Source organism: Asterias rubens, chromosome 4 (genome assembly GCF_902459465.1).
Source record: "Asterias rubens chromosome 4, eAstRub1.3, whole genome shotgun sequence".
Lineage (NCBI taxonomy): Eukaryota > Metazoa > Echinodermata > Asteroidea > Forcipulatida > Asteriidae > Asterias > Asterias rubens.
Window position 1 is genome coordinate 7,159,685 of NC_047065.1, and position 15,044 is coordinate 7,174,728.

The 15,044-nt window shown below is 36.0% G+C and overlaps 1 protein-coding gene across 2 annotated transcripts in view; it reads right to left on the bottom strand.

Moving 5' to 3' along the window:
• Positions 1-7,226: 7,226 nt before the first annotated feature.
• Positions 7,227-15,044, bottom strand: part of LOC117289612 (adenylate cyclase type 2-like) — a 98,273-nt gene continuing 90,455 nt past the window's right edge. For both annotated transcript variants that reach the window (XM_033770815.1, XM_033770814.1), the window contains exons 18-23: positions 14,553-14,637; positions 13,042-13,200; positions 12,063-12,209; positions 11,197-11,410; positions 10,252-10,376; positions 7,227-8,194 (exon numbers count right to left, since the gene is read on the bottom strand). In XM_033770815.1, coding sequence (XP_033626706.1) covers positions 8,033-8,194; positions 10,252-10,376; positions 11,197-11,410; positions 12,063-12,209; positions 13,042-13,200; positions 14,553-14,637 — 892 coding nt within the window. In that variant the 3' untranslated portion in view covers positions 7,227-8,032. The remainder of the gene's footprint in view (positions 8,195-10,251; positions 10,377-11,196; positions 11,411-12,062; positions 12,210-13,041; positions 13,201-14,552; positions 14,638-15,044) is intronic.

Below are 15,044 nucleotides of genomic sequence, written 5' to 3' on the forward strand. Positions count from 1 at the left end.
CTTGCAATTTTAGAGCAGTGTCTTACCAACTAAACTACAGAGATTGCCCGGTAGCTAGAGGCAGTTAGAATCCAATGTTTTGGCAGCGGGTACCGCAACGATATAATAGATGTAAAATTTGCATCTAGATAAAGAATATATTAATTTTGGTTTTTACCAGTACACAGATGTATGTTAGCACTGTATACTCGGTACTTCCCCTAAGTCCTGTGAAATAAGATCTCATGATTTCCTTAGATATACTCCGAGTCAGTAAATAAAAAGCAAGACAAGTTCTTGTCCGAACTAGGTAGTCTCTGAGATTTTCAAAACATATCTGTAGTATATAGGATTTGAGGCATTGCATGGTGAGGTATCAATATGGTTTGCGATAACACCATGTGTATCTACTAGCCAGGTAGAGTTTGTTCTTAGACAACTGTCTTGCTTTATTCTACTACCACGGAGTAGATGTTTGGAGGTTTGGGAGACTTCTCAGTTCAGAAAAAAAACAGTCCTGCTTTTTTTTTTTTTTTTAAACTATCACCCGGGTGGATAGAAAATGGGCTAGGACTACTACACTTTAGCTTTAATAGGATCGTGATTAACTGTACTACCGCGGAGTCAGTTTTTAAATTGGTCTATTTGACTAGCTTGCTCTAGTTATCGTCAGGAGACTGAAGCAGTAGTCCCAGCCTATTTTCTATACCATCCGCCCGGGTAAAAGTTAAAAAAAGCAGGACAGTTCTTTTTAGAACTGAGTAGTCTCCCGAACCCCCCGAATATCTACTCCGCAGTAGTAGAATAAAGCAAGACAGTTCTCTAAGCACAAACTCTACCTGGCAAGTAGAAACACACATGGTGTTACCGCAAACCAAATTATACATCTGTGGTAGTAGATAAAAAGCAAGACTAGAGCTTACCTGAACTAATCTCCTGGTTTCTACTCCACAACAGTGACTATCCTGCTGTAATCATTGTAAGCAGACAGTAGATACATAAACAGCAGGAAAAGTTCTTATATAAGAACAATTCTACACAGCAAAGTTGACAATGTAAAGAAATTGTGTTACTGCATACTGAATATATACAGCTACTAGTAATACAGTGAAAGTTTAAATGCATTGACAAATCAGTAGCAAGGAACCAGTTACAAGCAAAACATGTTGCATTCTGACTGGTAACCTGTTTCCACCCCCCTCCCAAAGTCAAAAATAGATGTTTGTGTCAATGAACTGGTTTGGGACATTGGGGTGTAAATAGTTTCAGACCTTGTCTAAAAAAAAATTGTACTTTGCAAAACACTGACAACCTCCTTACTACTTGTTTTTAATAATTTGTTTTTCTCTAATATATAATTTATTTACATATGTATACTATTGTGTACCAACGCCAACATTTGTGCATTCTATACAGTTTACATATTTTCAATGTTACAAGATTTGGAATTTCTTTTACTTACATGAGGACTGAGTATTTAGAGAGAGTCATTTGCTTAATTTCTGCTCTGTGTCACAAGATTTCTAGTAGCTATACTTCTGCCAACTATTGTGTGGCAGCGAGTAAGCAACACACATTGTTTTAAAGCAAAATGGCTGACAAATTGTGTGGTTCATTTGTATTGGTATGTGGTGTCATAACCTGAATTTTAACCTGTGTGTTAATACTCTGGCACCGTTGACTTTAAAGACATAAGGTTTGTTCTGCAAGGACCATACAACTTTGTTGCAACTTTTAAGTAGTGTGTGAACATTGGAAACACTCCGAGCTCGGCAATAAACATACACATGTTCTTCACTGGAATGACCAAAGGCAATTTTGCTGTAAAGTTTAACAGGAGTAAACAAGATGGATTATCCAGTTTAGAAGAAAAAAATACTCATTTACAAACTTTTGGTATGTGATTATCACTAAAGGCAATCAAGGTGGACAGAAAGACTCATTTGTCCTTACTTTGTTTTCTTTTGGGATTTCTACATTTTTTTTGTTTATTCACACTCTTTGCTCTTAACCATTTTTGCTCATAACACTGAACTAGATATATTTTAACCAAATCTCAGCTTTTGAATCGTGAATAGACACCTGATATCAGCCTTCAAATCATCACATAACTGCCCCAATCATTGGACATGTACCTTCAACCCACCATTGCCTTCCTGTGGTCTTTTACAAGTCTGAGCTTAAGCTCAATCCCGGGCCCCGTTTGATGTTGGCAACAATGTTCAAACTGTCACTGATCACTGCTACTAAATTTACGACGGAGCCGAAGGAATTTTGTTTTTCGAGTAGTAAAGAATTGCCATCCTCAAGATTTTTCCTGATTTTTAAAAAAAATAGGATTCCCTTTTTCTTTTTCTTTTTCTTTTTAATCGATTTAGAAGATAAAAATCTTCATGGAAAAGCACTTTGACTGTGGCAATTTTTGTGGGTGTACAGGAAAAGAAAATGAGCCAAAGCCAAGATTCGGAAAAGGCTACTACAATCATTGTTGGGTTTCCTGTGTCACTTGTACAATCACAGCACAGGTTGTCCAGACAAGAATGGGACCAGCTTTTTTCCCATACCAGAACACATTTTGAGTGAAATGTAATTGCACCAATGAAGTAATAAACCAGTAATATTTATCCAATCAGTGTTGTACTTTAATCTGAAACGGAAGACAAACATGCATGGCAAGAAAGGATAACTGTACAACCATTTCTGCTTTAAAAAAAAATTAACAAAATTATTTTAACTTCAGTGAACTTACACTGATATTGTCTCAAGTTTTAGTCAATGATTGAATAATAATAATGTTATTTTACATGTAAGTTGTGATACACGAAATGTGGGCCTTAAACAATACTGTTTACCGAAAGTGTCCAATGGCTTTAAATGTCGAAAACGCTTGCAGTAATTTTCTCATTATCAATATCTTACCTTAACGCATATGGTATGTAATGATGATATTTGGTATCTGTAAAGCTTGAAATATGTTCTTAAATATTAAATTACTTTATAAAATTGGCAAAAGCATGCATTAAAACTATGATATTTTTGGTTGTCTCCAAGAAAAAGGTGTGGATAGAATTAAGTGATGAAATAATGAATGTATTATGTACTTGAAAAGAGGTAAATCTGTGCATGATGTTGTGACATATAGTCATTAGTGTGGCCCGTAGACCAAGAAGTCTGAGATTGTAGACCAACACATTGACATCTAAACAATGACCGACACTGATTGATTGGGGGGGGGGGCATGGACCGATAAGATTTACTTAAAGGAACACGTTGCCTTGGATCGGACGAGTTGGTCTATAAAAAGCGTTTGTAATCTTTTTTTATAAAATGCACATGGTTGGAAAGATATTATAAAAGTAGAATACAATGATCCACACAAGTTTGCCTCGAAACTGCGTGGTTTTCCTTTTACTGTGCGAACTAACACGGTCGGCCATTTATGGGAGTCAAAAATTTGACTCCCATAAATGGCCGACCGTGTTAGTCGACGAGGTAAAACGAAAACCACGCAATTTCGAGGCATGTTTGTGTGGATCATTGTATTCTACTTTTAAAACATCTTTCCAACCATGTGCATTTTATTAAAAACGGTTACAAACGCTAATTATAGACCAACTCGTCCGATCCAAGGCAACGTGTTCCTTTAAGCCCTACATCCACTAGTGTAGAGTAAATATAACCAATAAACCCAGAGGATTCCTGTGGTGAGATTTGAACCTGTGACCACTCTATAAGACAAATTGGCACCTGAAGTGGGTTTTTAACCCTTGACCGTTGTAAGAAACCATTGGCATCTGTAGAGGGATTCGAGTTTGAAAAATAAATGTTTTACTGTCGGACTCCAGGTCAAACTACCAGGACACTGTTAAAGACAATGGACACTATTGATAATTGTCAAAGACCTGTCTTCTCACTTGGTGTATCTCAACATATGCATAAAATAACAAACCTGTGAAAGTTTGAGCTCAATCGGTCATTGAAGTTGCGAGATTGAAAGAAAAAACACCCTTGCCACACAAAGTTGTGTGCTTTCAGATGCTTGATTTTGAGACCTCAAGTTCTAAATCCGAGGTCTCAAAATCCAATCCGTGGAAAATTACTTCTTTCTCGAAAAGTACTCCACTTCAGAGACAGCTGTTTCTCACAATGTTTTATACTACCAACCTCTCCCCATTACTCATTACCAAGTAAGGTTTTATTCTAACAATTATTTTGAGTAATTACCAATATAGTGTCCACTGCCTTTAACATCACATGTAGTTGTCATTCCTAGCAATGAGTTATGACATGAGTTATCAGTTATGATTTAAACTCAGTATTCAAGTCAACGAATCTTTGATCCAGATGTTTGTCTGATAAAGATATTAATTCGTGTTGCGATATCGGTGACTACAGTAACAAAACTCCAACCAAGACCAAGTTCATTGATACTAGGGGAATGTCAGATTAAACTGCATTATTGTGATGAGGCATTTCATCTCTCTCCTGGGGTTGAATGACCAACTGGGATACCCTCTGGCAATTACATATGTACCAACTTTCCAGAGGTTTGTTTCAGCATTAGTCAACAACAACAAATTAGCCATTAAAATGAGAAAATGTTGCAAGGGTATCAATACAGAGTTTCACTGATAACACAACTATTTAATGGCTAGAAAAAGGTTTACTTTTTGACTGCAAATAATCCGGCAAGGGAATGGGGAAAAGGGATAGTAATCCTGAAGCAGACTTGTATTGGTACAGATGGGCACCTTTGAAAAATGTATTTTGCTGAAAGATCTCTCAAATTAAAGTACGGAATCAAATTATTTTACCAAAGAAACCACTGGCAATCATCATCCATGACTTTTTTTTTGAGCAACACTTTAGGATCCATTGACCATTCTCCATGACAGACACAGTGTACTGGTTCAAAATGTTGAGTGAACCTTCGGTTCTTCTCAAACAATACACTAACTAAAGAGAATGTATACATGATGTCAGTGCAAAAGAAACTCTATCTGATATTATACAACATTTCTTGCTTGTTCTGTATTCTGGTTTGCTGAAACACGGTCAAGTGGGATGCGCACGCGTGTTTGGGGGGATAAGTTCCCGAGTGGGCACTAGTCTTTGAAAATAGAGCCCGGTTTCAGCGCCCTCTCTTGACTTGAACCATGAACAGCAACTACAAAACTTCCTTTCTTTTCCAGATTTCTATCTTATTTCACATTTAAGACCGACCTGTGTTATATATATTGACTGGCATAATTTGGTAACTAGTGTACGTCTATGTGAAGTTCTTATTTAGATTCTGCAAGTTGCCAATTGCATTTTGAAACAGTTTGAGCTAGTGATGGTAGGACATTCTGGTATCGTCAATATCAACTTCATCAGTAAAAAACTCATGTATCTAAAATTAAAATAAAAAAATTTTTAAAACGATAAAAATCTCTTTTGGAGGACAAGCTTTGGAAGCTTTCAAATTAATCATGATTTATCAAACAAGAAAAAAACAGTTGTTTAAATGTTTTTGTACAAGACGTCTTTGGCACATGCAATCTCATGCATACTCCTTTTAAGGGAGAGTAAACTTTTCATAAGGATCACATAAGCAGTTGAAACTTCACAGGAAAACTAGCCTTGACTCAAGTCTGACCCTGCTTGGTATACAGTTCTGTTTCCTTTCCACATATGCATGCCAGTTCCATGCCAATCACAAGGCAAAACTGTCAACCCTAGCAGAGTCTTTTTCAAAGACTAAAGATTCTGACCATTTATAGTGAGCCTTTGAAAAATGCTCTGCTAGCTCGAAATCTCAGGCCATTAACAAGGTTTGCATACCAAAAGAGGTACACGTTGGCAGCTGTTGGAAACGCCTAATTCTTTCTCAAAGGCTAACGATTCTGTGGTAGTTTATAGTAAGCCTTTGAGAAGGCTCTGGGGTCACTTATACATGTAGACCGTCTATATACATCATACTGCCTCCATCTTGGTTAATGTTCCTTGTATCGAATAACAATTATGAATGCTAATTATCGTTTTGCTATTAGGAACCAGACTAATTTGTTCTTCCAGCCTCGATTTGGTAACATTGGTATCATTGGGAGAAATTCAAGATGGCTGCACCGTGATAAAGGTCTATAGCACAGGAGGTGTTGGCTGAAACAGCGTTTACAAAGACTAAAGCATCTGACAGTTTGCAGTTAGAAAAGACTATGCTATAGTCAAAATAGTCTTATTGGCCCATTAGGTTACAAAATAACATTACAACAGGATGGCTTGAAAAATGCTGATCAAAAAGTCAGACTCGAGGCTATAGGCTATGGAAACCCAAAGATTTGATGTGGTTTCTCTTTTGTTTTTAAAATTCTTCAACTTCTTCTGCAATACCTGGCGTATAACAACTACAACCGCATACAACCTATTTAATATTTACACTTTTATACAACTTCAGCACTGTTATGTAGAGTATTTTAACTTAACCTATCAATAAAACAAGGCACTTTAATTAATATCCTAAACAAAAACCCTTCAAATAAATAATACTAGTAAGATTCTTGCACATCGAAAATCTATTTTAAAACGTGATATGTACAACTCTTTAAATTAAATCATATAAAAAGAAGAAACACTGAGAGAGCAGTTTTTTTTACATTTCTAAACAGAAAGGAAAATCAGTTACCAATTCAAATGTTTGGATAACTTTGCTGTAGTTAATACTAAAACAAATAAAATATTATGTGATCACACACTTTTGTTTTTATAATTTTTACCACAAGAAATTAAAAAAATTACTTTCAACAGATGTGAGTTTCCTCTACATATCAAAGGCAATGCACAAAATGTTCATTAATTTAGCGTTGATTTATCTACATCAAGATTTCACGAAATACTGTTGATCTTTCACAAATGTTAAGAAACTTCAGCGCTCGTTCCTGGGACACATTTCCACTGTTGTTATCAATAACCATTATTTTGTCGATAAAGGGTTTGGCATCAGACTGGGCACTACAAGCATTTATTGCTTGTTACTCAAGGTCGTCTGTTTGAGATGGTTCAGACACAGTACTAAAGTTCGTTTAATAACTCATGAATCAACCCGATCGAGTTCAACTCTGTTTGTCTAGTTACAGTTAGACCCAATCGAGTTCAACCCACAAAAGATAGACTGTCCAGCGAGTTTTTTTTTCTCTTTTAGACCGCTCAGGGTTAATCTTTTAACACTGTGTGTGGACAGAATTAAAAAAAGACCACATCCGGGTTAATAGACCGATCCAGTAGGCTCCGCCCACGACGCACGTGTGAGCAAGAACACGTGGGGCTCTCCGATGCCTTTCTGTACAACTCTGCCGTGCGCGCCAAGATACGCCCACGTATTTGTCAGACCTCCGTTACAATGTTATTGGTCAATACGCAATGGGGCGGAGCTTAATGGATCGGTCTATTCACAACAGACGACTCATTGACCTCCGTAATCATTTCGTAAACACACGGTGACCAATGAACAGGACAATAAGCCGGGAGTTAGAGTAATGGGGTCACGTTTGCATTGACCTCTTAAAACCAAAGATAAACCGTATCAGGTTTCTCAGTGCTGTCTGAACGCAAGGGGAACAACTTTTTTACTACCACCTTGAAAGTTAAATCGGTTCGGGTCTAACTTAGTACTTAGTCTGAACAAACCCTTAGTGTGAGCACACCTCCACTAGTGCGCATGCAACTGAAATGATGTGTAGCATCATTCTCCGACAAGCCAAAATCAATGGGAGACTTTGGAAGGCCAGGTAGCAGTAGACTTACCAGGTAAATTCCCATTATTGATACAGTTGTTCTAAGCATGCACACTCAACCAGGAACAGTGGGTTTTAAACATCCCCCATTGACTTAACTTACTGTGGACATTCATTCATTCTTATCCAACAACAGTTTAAGAATAACTTCTTTCAGGAGTTATGATTCATATAATTTCACTTCAATAAACTCCTGTATTTATATAATTGTGAACATCTAAAACCAGAATTTAATTACTAAACAGTAGACTCTCTAAAAGCGTCGGAGTTGTTCATTTTGGTCATGAGTAGGCAGAGCTGAGATTTGTTGACTGGGAAATTGAGCGTGTTACTCGTTTGACGAGGTATGTCTTCAGTTTGCCCTTCCCCTTGACGGTCACAAAGCCTCTGCTCTCACAGAAATAGCCAAAGTCCATAAGCACTGTGGCTGTGGCTTCAGTCACCTAAGAATTGAATGTGCAGAGGGAGGCAGAGTAATTAGTAGATTGCTAATGACTTTGGCAACAAAAATTGCAGAGTTAAATAGAAGTTGCAACAATAGAGCGCCCGCTTCTTAGATACACTTTAGTTGAGATATCGTCAACTGCAAGAATTATAATAATATGCCATGACCTGTTCCTAAATAATTTGTATGAAAATATTGTCCATAATTCACTGGACCACTTTAATGAAACAAGTTGTATTTTTTATTTTACTACTCAAAGTAATTGTGAGTTGATATAATATTGGCAAAAGCTTTCATCGGTTCCAAAGTAAAACTTTTAAGTCCTGGTTTGTGGTAGAAGTAAAACTTTCTTTTAAGTCTTGGTTTGTAGTAGAAGTAAAACTTTCTTTTAAGTCTTGGTTTGTGGTAAAAGTAAAACTTTCTTTAAGTCTTGGTTTGTGGTAAAAGTAAAACTTTCTTTTAAATCTTGGTTTGTAGTAGAAGTAAAACTTTCTTTTAAGTCTTGGTTTGTGGTAAAAGTAAAACTTTCTTTTAAGTCCTGGTTTGTGGTAAAAGTAAAACTTTCTTTAAAGTCTTGGTTTGTGGTAAAAGTAAAACTGTCTTTAAAGTCTTGGTTTGTGGTAGAAGTAAAACTTTCTTTTAAGTCCTGGTTTGTGGTAAAAGTAAAACTTTCTTTTAAGTCCTGGTTTGTGGTAAAAGTAAAACTTTCTTTTAAGTCCTGGTTTGTGGTAAAAGTAAAACTTTCTTTAAAGTCTTGGTTTGTGGTAAAAGTAAAACTTTCTTTTAAGTCCTGGTTTGTGGTAGAAGTAAAACTTTCTTTTAAGTCTTGGTTTGTGGTAAAAGTAAAACTGTCTTTTAAGTCCTGGTTTGTGGTAAAAGTAAAACTTTCTTTAAAGTCTTGGTTTGTGGTAGAAGTAAAACTGTCTTTAAAGTCCTGGTTTGTGGTAAAAGTAAAACTTTCTTTAAAGTCTTGGTTTGTGGTAAAAGTAAAACTTTCTTTTAAGTCTTGGTTTGTGGTAGAAGTAAAACTTTCTTTTAAGTCCTGGTTTTTGGTAAAAGTAAAACTTTCTTTAAAGTCTTGGTTTGTGGTAAAAGTAAAACTTTCTTTAAAGTCTTGGTTTGTGGTAAAAGTAAAACTTTCTTTTAAGTCTTGGTTTGTGGTAAAAGTAAAACTTTCTTTTAAGTCCTGGTTTGTGGTAAAAGTAAAACTTTCTTTAAGTCTTGGTTTGTGGTAGAAGTAAAACTTTCTTTAAAGTCTTGGTTTGTGGTAAAAGTAAAACTTTCTTTTAAGTCTTGGTTTGTGGTAGAAGTAAAACTTTCTTTTAAGTCTTGGTTTGTGGTAGAAGTAAAACTTTCTTTAAAGTCTTGGTTTGTGGTAGAAGTAAAACTTTCTTTTAAGTCTTGGTTTGTGGTAAAAGTAAAACTTTCTTTAAAGTCTTGGTTTGTGGTAAAAGTAAAACTTTCTTTAAAGTCTTGGTTTGTGGTAGAAGTAAAACTTTCTTTTTAAGTCTTGGTTTTTGGTAAAAGTAAAACTTTCTTTAAAGTCTTGGTTTGTGGTAAAAGTAAAACTTTCTTTTAAGTCTTGGTTTGTGGTAGAAGTAAAACTTTCTTTTAAGTCTTGGTTTGTGGTAGAAGTAAAACTTTCTTTAAAGTCTTGGTTTGTGGTAAAAGTAAAACTTTCTTTAAAGTCTTGGTTTGTGGTAGAAGTAAAACTTTCTTTTAAGTCTTGGTTTGTGGTAAAAGTAAAACTTTCTTTAAAGTCTTGGTTTGTGGTAGAAGTAAAACCTTCTTTTAAGTCTTGGTTTGTGGTCGAGGTAAAACTTTCTTTTAAGTCCTGGGTTGTGGTAGAGTTGGGGCATGACCAGTGTTCCCCATCACAAAGGTGTGTCCAGTCACCAACAATCCTACTGGTCACATTAACTGTACTTTCCCAATATATCATACATTCGTGTCTTGGCACCAACCATCCCTTCCGTCTACCTGTATATCACAGTATGTATCTGTCCTTGTGTCACTGTGTCTGTCACTGTGTCTGTCACTGTGTCTGTCACCTACCTGTATCTCCCCAATCACTCCAGTGGTATCCATCCTACTGGCCACGTTGACTGTGTTTCCCCATATGTCATATTGAGGTTTCTGGGCACCAATGACCCCTGCAACAACTGACCCATGGTTGATCCCTGCAAACATAAAGCCAAACATCTTGAGAAATATGTTGACTCTTCTAAAAAAGAATACATGTTTACAAGGTGGCTATAGACCGTATTGAATAACCCCCTTGTTTGCTATGAAAGTGGCCATCTTATATGGCAAACTGTACGCCCGTCCAATGTGTACATCAATGAAGCGCACATCTTGCAGCATTCCCGGTTTGATTTCTTTGGCACATGCACGCACACACGCCATGTTGTAAGGCAATTATTTGAACGGTGAGGTCATATTCAATGTGGTCTAAATAGTCAAACTCCAGGGGAAAAAAATAATAAAAAGAGGGTGTATGTGTACATCATCTCTACAACCCTTTATTTCTAACTCACATGATAGATTTGACATAAGTGAGTATATTTAATCCAACTGGTTAGATTTGTTGTTTACTTTGTAAAATATATCCCTGCAGTTGATGGTAAACTAGGAAGTGTTGATCTCGTCATTTTGCAAGCTTCAAGCTTTCCACCAAGCTTGCAAGCTTCCTGGCAATCTTTGAGCATCATATCTGTAAGCTAGTAAACAATTTGCTTACTACTAAAGATGGGTTTCTCTTTCTTCAAAAATCCAGACCATGCAACCTAAAATCCAAACTCAAATCTCACTTGTTTTACCTCAATATTTACTCAACTATGCATCTTGTCTCCTCCGTCTCTTTACAGTTTTGTTTTTGGTTGGTTTTTGAATTTTTCATCTCTGTACGCAGCGCATTTAAAAAAAAAAAGAGTTGTGTTTGTACTTTATAAGTTTGGCTTATTGTTAAATCTGCTGGTCGACAACTCAAACTGCACCTACCTATCCTAAGTTTGAAGTCGTTGAATGCCTGGCCATTCAGGTATTCCAGCTTGTCCTGTAGCGCCATAGCAAACTCAGTCAGTACACCAACATAGTACAGAGATTGCTTAGATGTTCCGCTGCTCTCGTGTTGTTGTAGACCTGCTGCTGCCATGTAGGTGCTGCCGATGGTTTTGATTTTTTCAATGCAGCAGTATTTGGGCTTGGAAAGTAGCTACGGCACAAGAGACAATCAATAATAGGAACAATTAACAGGGTTGTTTGAAACAAATTAAGGTAGTGGACACTATTGGTAATTACTCAAAATAATTATTAGCATAAAACCTTGCTTGGTAATGAATAATGAGGAGCTGTTGATAGTATAAAACATTGTGAGAAACGGCTCCCTCTGAAGTGACGTAGTTTTCGAGAAAGAAGTAATTTTCCATGAATTTGACTTCAAGACCTCTAGTTTAGAATTTGAGGTCTCGAAATCAAGCATCTGAAAGCACACAACTGCGTGTGAACAGGGTGTATTTACTTTCATTGTTATCTCCCAACTTTGATGAACAATTGAGCTCAAATTTTCACAGAAAATTACTTCTTTCTCGAAAACTACGTTACTTCTTAGGGAGCCGTTTCTCACATCAACCTCTCCCCATTACTCGTTACAAAGTAAGGTTTTATGCTAATAATTATTTTGAGCAATTACCAATAGTGTCCACTGCCTTTAAAAATGTACCAAGCTAGTTTCCTCTGTGGTTTCCTTACTTTATCCAAAAAATATTTCAGAACAAGAAAAAGATCATGTGGGGTAATTAACTTTGATGGAATTCTTCAATCGTTGGGGAATTAGTTTTTTTATTTTTGTATCCTTATTTAATTACCTCATCGAAGTCTGCAATGATCTCGTTGAGTAGCCTCAAGCATTCTAAACCTTCATTGTTCACATCACTCTCTGTATAGAACTCCTTAAAGTTTGGTATGGAGGCAAACATGACGGCTACCACATTGTAGAACTGGTGGTACAACTCCTTTGAATAACAACATTGGTTTGGAAAATTTAAGTGCTGAGAGTAAGAACTAAATACACAGACCCAAATCAGAGACAAAATAACTAAACTGTATCATTTTAACTCATTAAAGACACGACACAGTGAGGTATACTCATTCAGTTGTAAAACACAAGAAGCTTAGGCAGGACTTGTAAAACGTCTTGATTGTACTGGCCTCATCCAAGCCTGTGTTCAAGTGTCAAAAACTAGCCTGAGAATATAAGCGCTGACCCATGGTGCAGGCTTTAAAGGCAGTGGACACTATTGGTAATTACTCAAAATAATTATCACCATAAAACCTTACTCGGTGACAAGTAATGGGGAGAGGTTGATAATATAAAACATTGTGAAAAACGGCTTCCTCTGAAGTGACGTAGTTTTCGAGACAGAAGTAGTTTTCCGCAAATTTGTTTTTGAGACCTCAAGTTTAGAATTTGAGGTCTCAAAATCAAGCATCTGAAAGAACACAACTTTGGGTGACCAGGGTGTTTTTTCCTTTCATTATTATCTCGCAACTTTGATGACCAATGGTGCTCAAATTGACACAGGTTTGTTATTTTATGCACATGTTGAGATACACCAAGTGAGAAGACTTGTCTTTAACAGTTACCAATAGTGTCCGGTGTCTTTAACTGACTTTTAAGTCTATTTAATCCCAGTTATTTTATTTTTTTTCAAAGGGTAACAAAAAGTTTGGAAATCAGACTAAACAAGAAGAATATGATGCCAGACAGACATTTGAAATGAGTTGCTATTTCTCCAAACTAATGTTGCATCAAAGTATTTCAAGAGAAGTTTATACATTACGTACATCCGACTTCATTCTTTGCTTCATGAAGTGTTCAGCGACATGAGCTGGTAGCATGTTCTCCAGTAGGACTTTATTCAGTGATTCCATCGTTTCTACTTCCTCCCTCTCGACTTTAAACTTCATTTGCCACAAGAAACCTTGCCGGGACAAATACTCATTCTGTAAAGTAAGTAGATAGATAGATAAGATAAATTAAAATGGTTTATTAAAAAAACTGTTCTCGCAGCACAAAGGCTGATCGAATTACAAAAAAAACAATAGTTTTTAAATATTACAAATTGAAATTACATAAGGGGTGGAACAAGCCACTAATCATTGGCAGATAAAAAAAAGAATCACAATCAAGCTATAAAAAAACCTGAGCAACAATTAGATTACAGATCATTGTGTGCACTCAAAAAACATTAAATCTGGAGCAACATGACTGGTGATAAAAATTGTATCAAAGTTGTTGCCTTAAAGCGTCTATGTAACTTTTGTAGGACAAAAAACACAATGTCCACAGATTTACAATAAACTTACACAGTTTGAAGATAATGATAGTAGAAAGCTTCCCTGAAAATACTACGTGCTGAGGTGCTGTAGTTTTTGTGAAATGAGTAAAACAATGTCATAAAAATAATTTTTGTCTCATGAGACGAAAATAATTTTAAGCATTTACAAACGTTTTTTTCATGACATTCTTTTACTCATTTCTCAAAAACTACTGCACCTCAGCTAGTAAGATTTGAAGGGAAGATTTTCACTATCATTATCTTCAAACCCTGTAAGTTTAATGTAAATCTATGGACATTTTGAAAAAGTACCCAAATCCTTTAAAGCCAGGTTTTGCTCCCACAAATTGACAATAAATCACCGGACTATATTGATACCGTTTGATTTTGCAAATTGGTAATGAGAATTTATCTGAGTTTCTCAAATATCTTTTCTACAGTTGCTGAAGCGCTATGAAGAAAAGAAGGGACTTAAAGAGGCTCAGGCACAGCTGCTTTCCTTCAAGTCAAATTACGTGGACCGGCTCTTGTCTTTTCAAACAGCCCCTCTGTTTCCATTTTTGGGGTCAAATCAATTGCAAAGCAGCCAACAATGATTTCCATCTTGCAATCTGCGTGCTTTTGTACAACAATCATGCAAGGAGATTGAAGTGGTTTTTTTTTTTACCCTTAAGTGATGTAGTTTTCGAGAAAGAAGTAATTTTCCCAAAGTGGATTTCGAGACCTCAAGTTTAGAATTTGAGGTCTCGAAATCAAGCATCTGAAAGCACACAACTTTGTGTGACAAGGGTGTTTTTTTTATTTCATTATTGAGCTCAAAGTCTTTAAAGATTTGTTTTCACAGTTCTTGAGAAAGTTTGGAGTAAGCAGTGCTTCATACACATCGATGTAAGGGTAAAAAGCAAAATATATAATATTAATGAAAAAAAAAAAAACTTAAATTTCTTGTTCCAGACCTATAAATTTGTTTCACACATGCTCTTAAGTTGCTTTAAATCACTGCAAATTGTTGTTTACCTGTCTCGCTACCAAGAATAGTGTAAAGACCATGAGGAGTAATTCAACTGTCGCCATAATACGAAGCGGAACAAAACCATTCAGACTGCAAAGGGAGACAAAAACAGAAATTTCTTTCCTTACAAGTTATACCTTATTTAACACACGCACAATTTGTTATCTAAAATCTCACTAGGTGCAAACTAATACACTACTAGTCAGGGTGTACTTGAAACAAGAAAAACAAAACATATTTCCAGAAAACTTTTCTTGTTGCTCAAAAACAATCTCAATAGAAACAAATTCCAGGAAGTGACACAAACATGTGTTTCGTTATTTTATTTTTTCCCCCTTATTACAAGAAGACAATTTTGAGTAGTGCACCAATATATCTGGAACATTTACAGCCTGTTTTGGGCAAAGAATACCTTTGATTTTTGGAACTGTTTAACTGTTTTAATCCTATACAAATGTAGATATTATATACAATAAAACTAACGTGTGATAATTTCA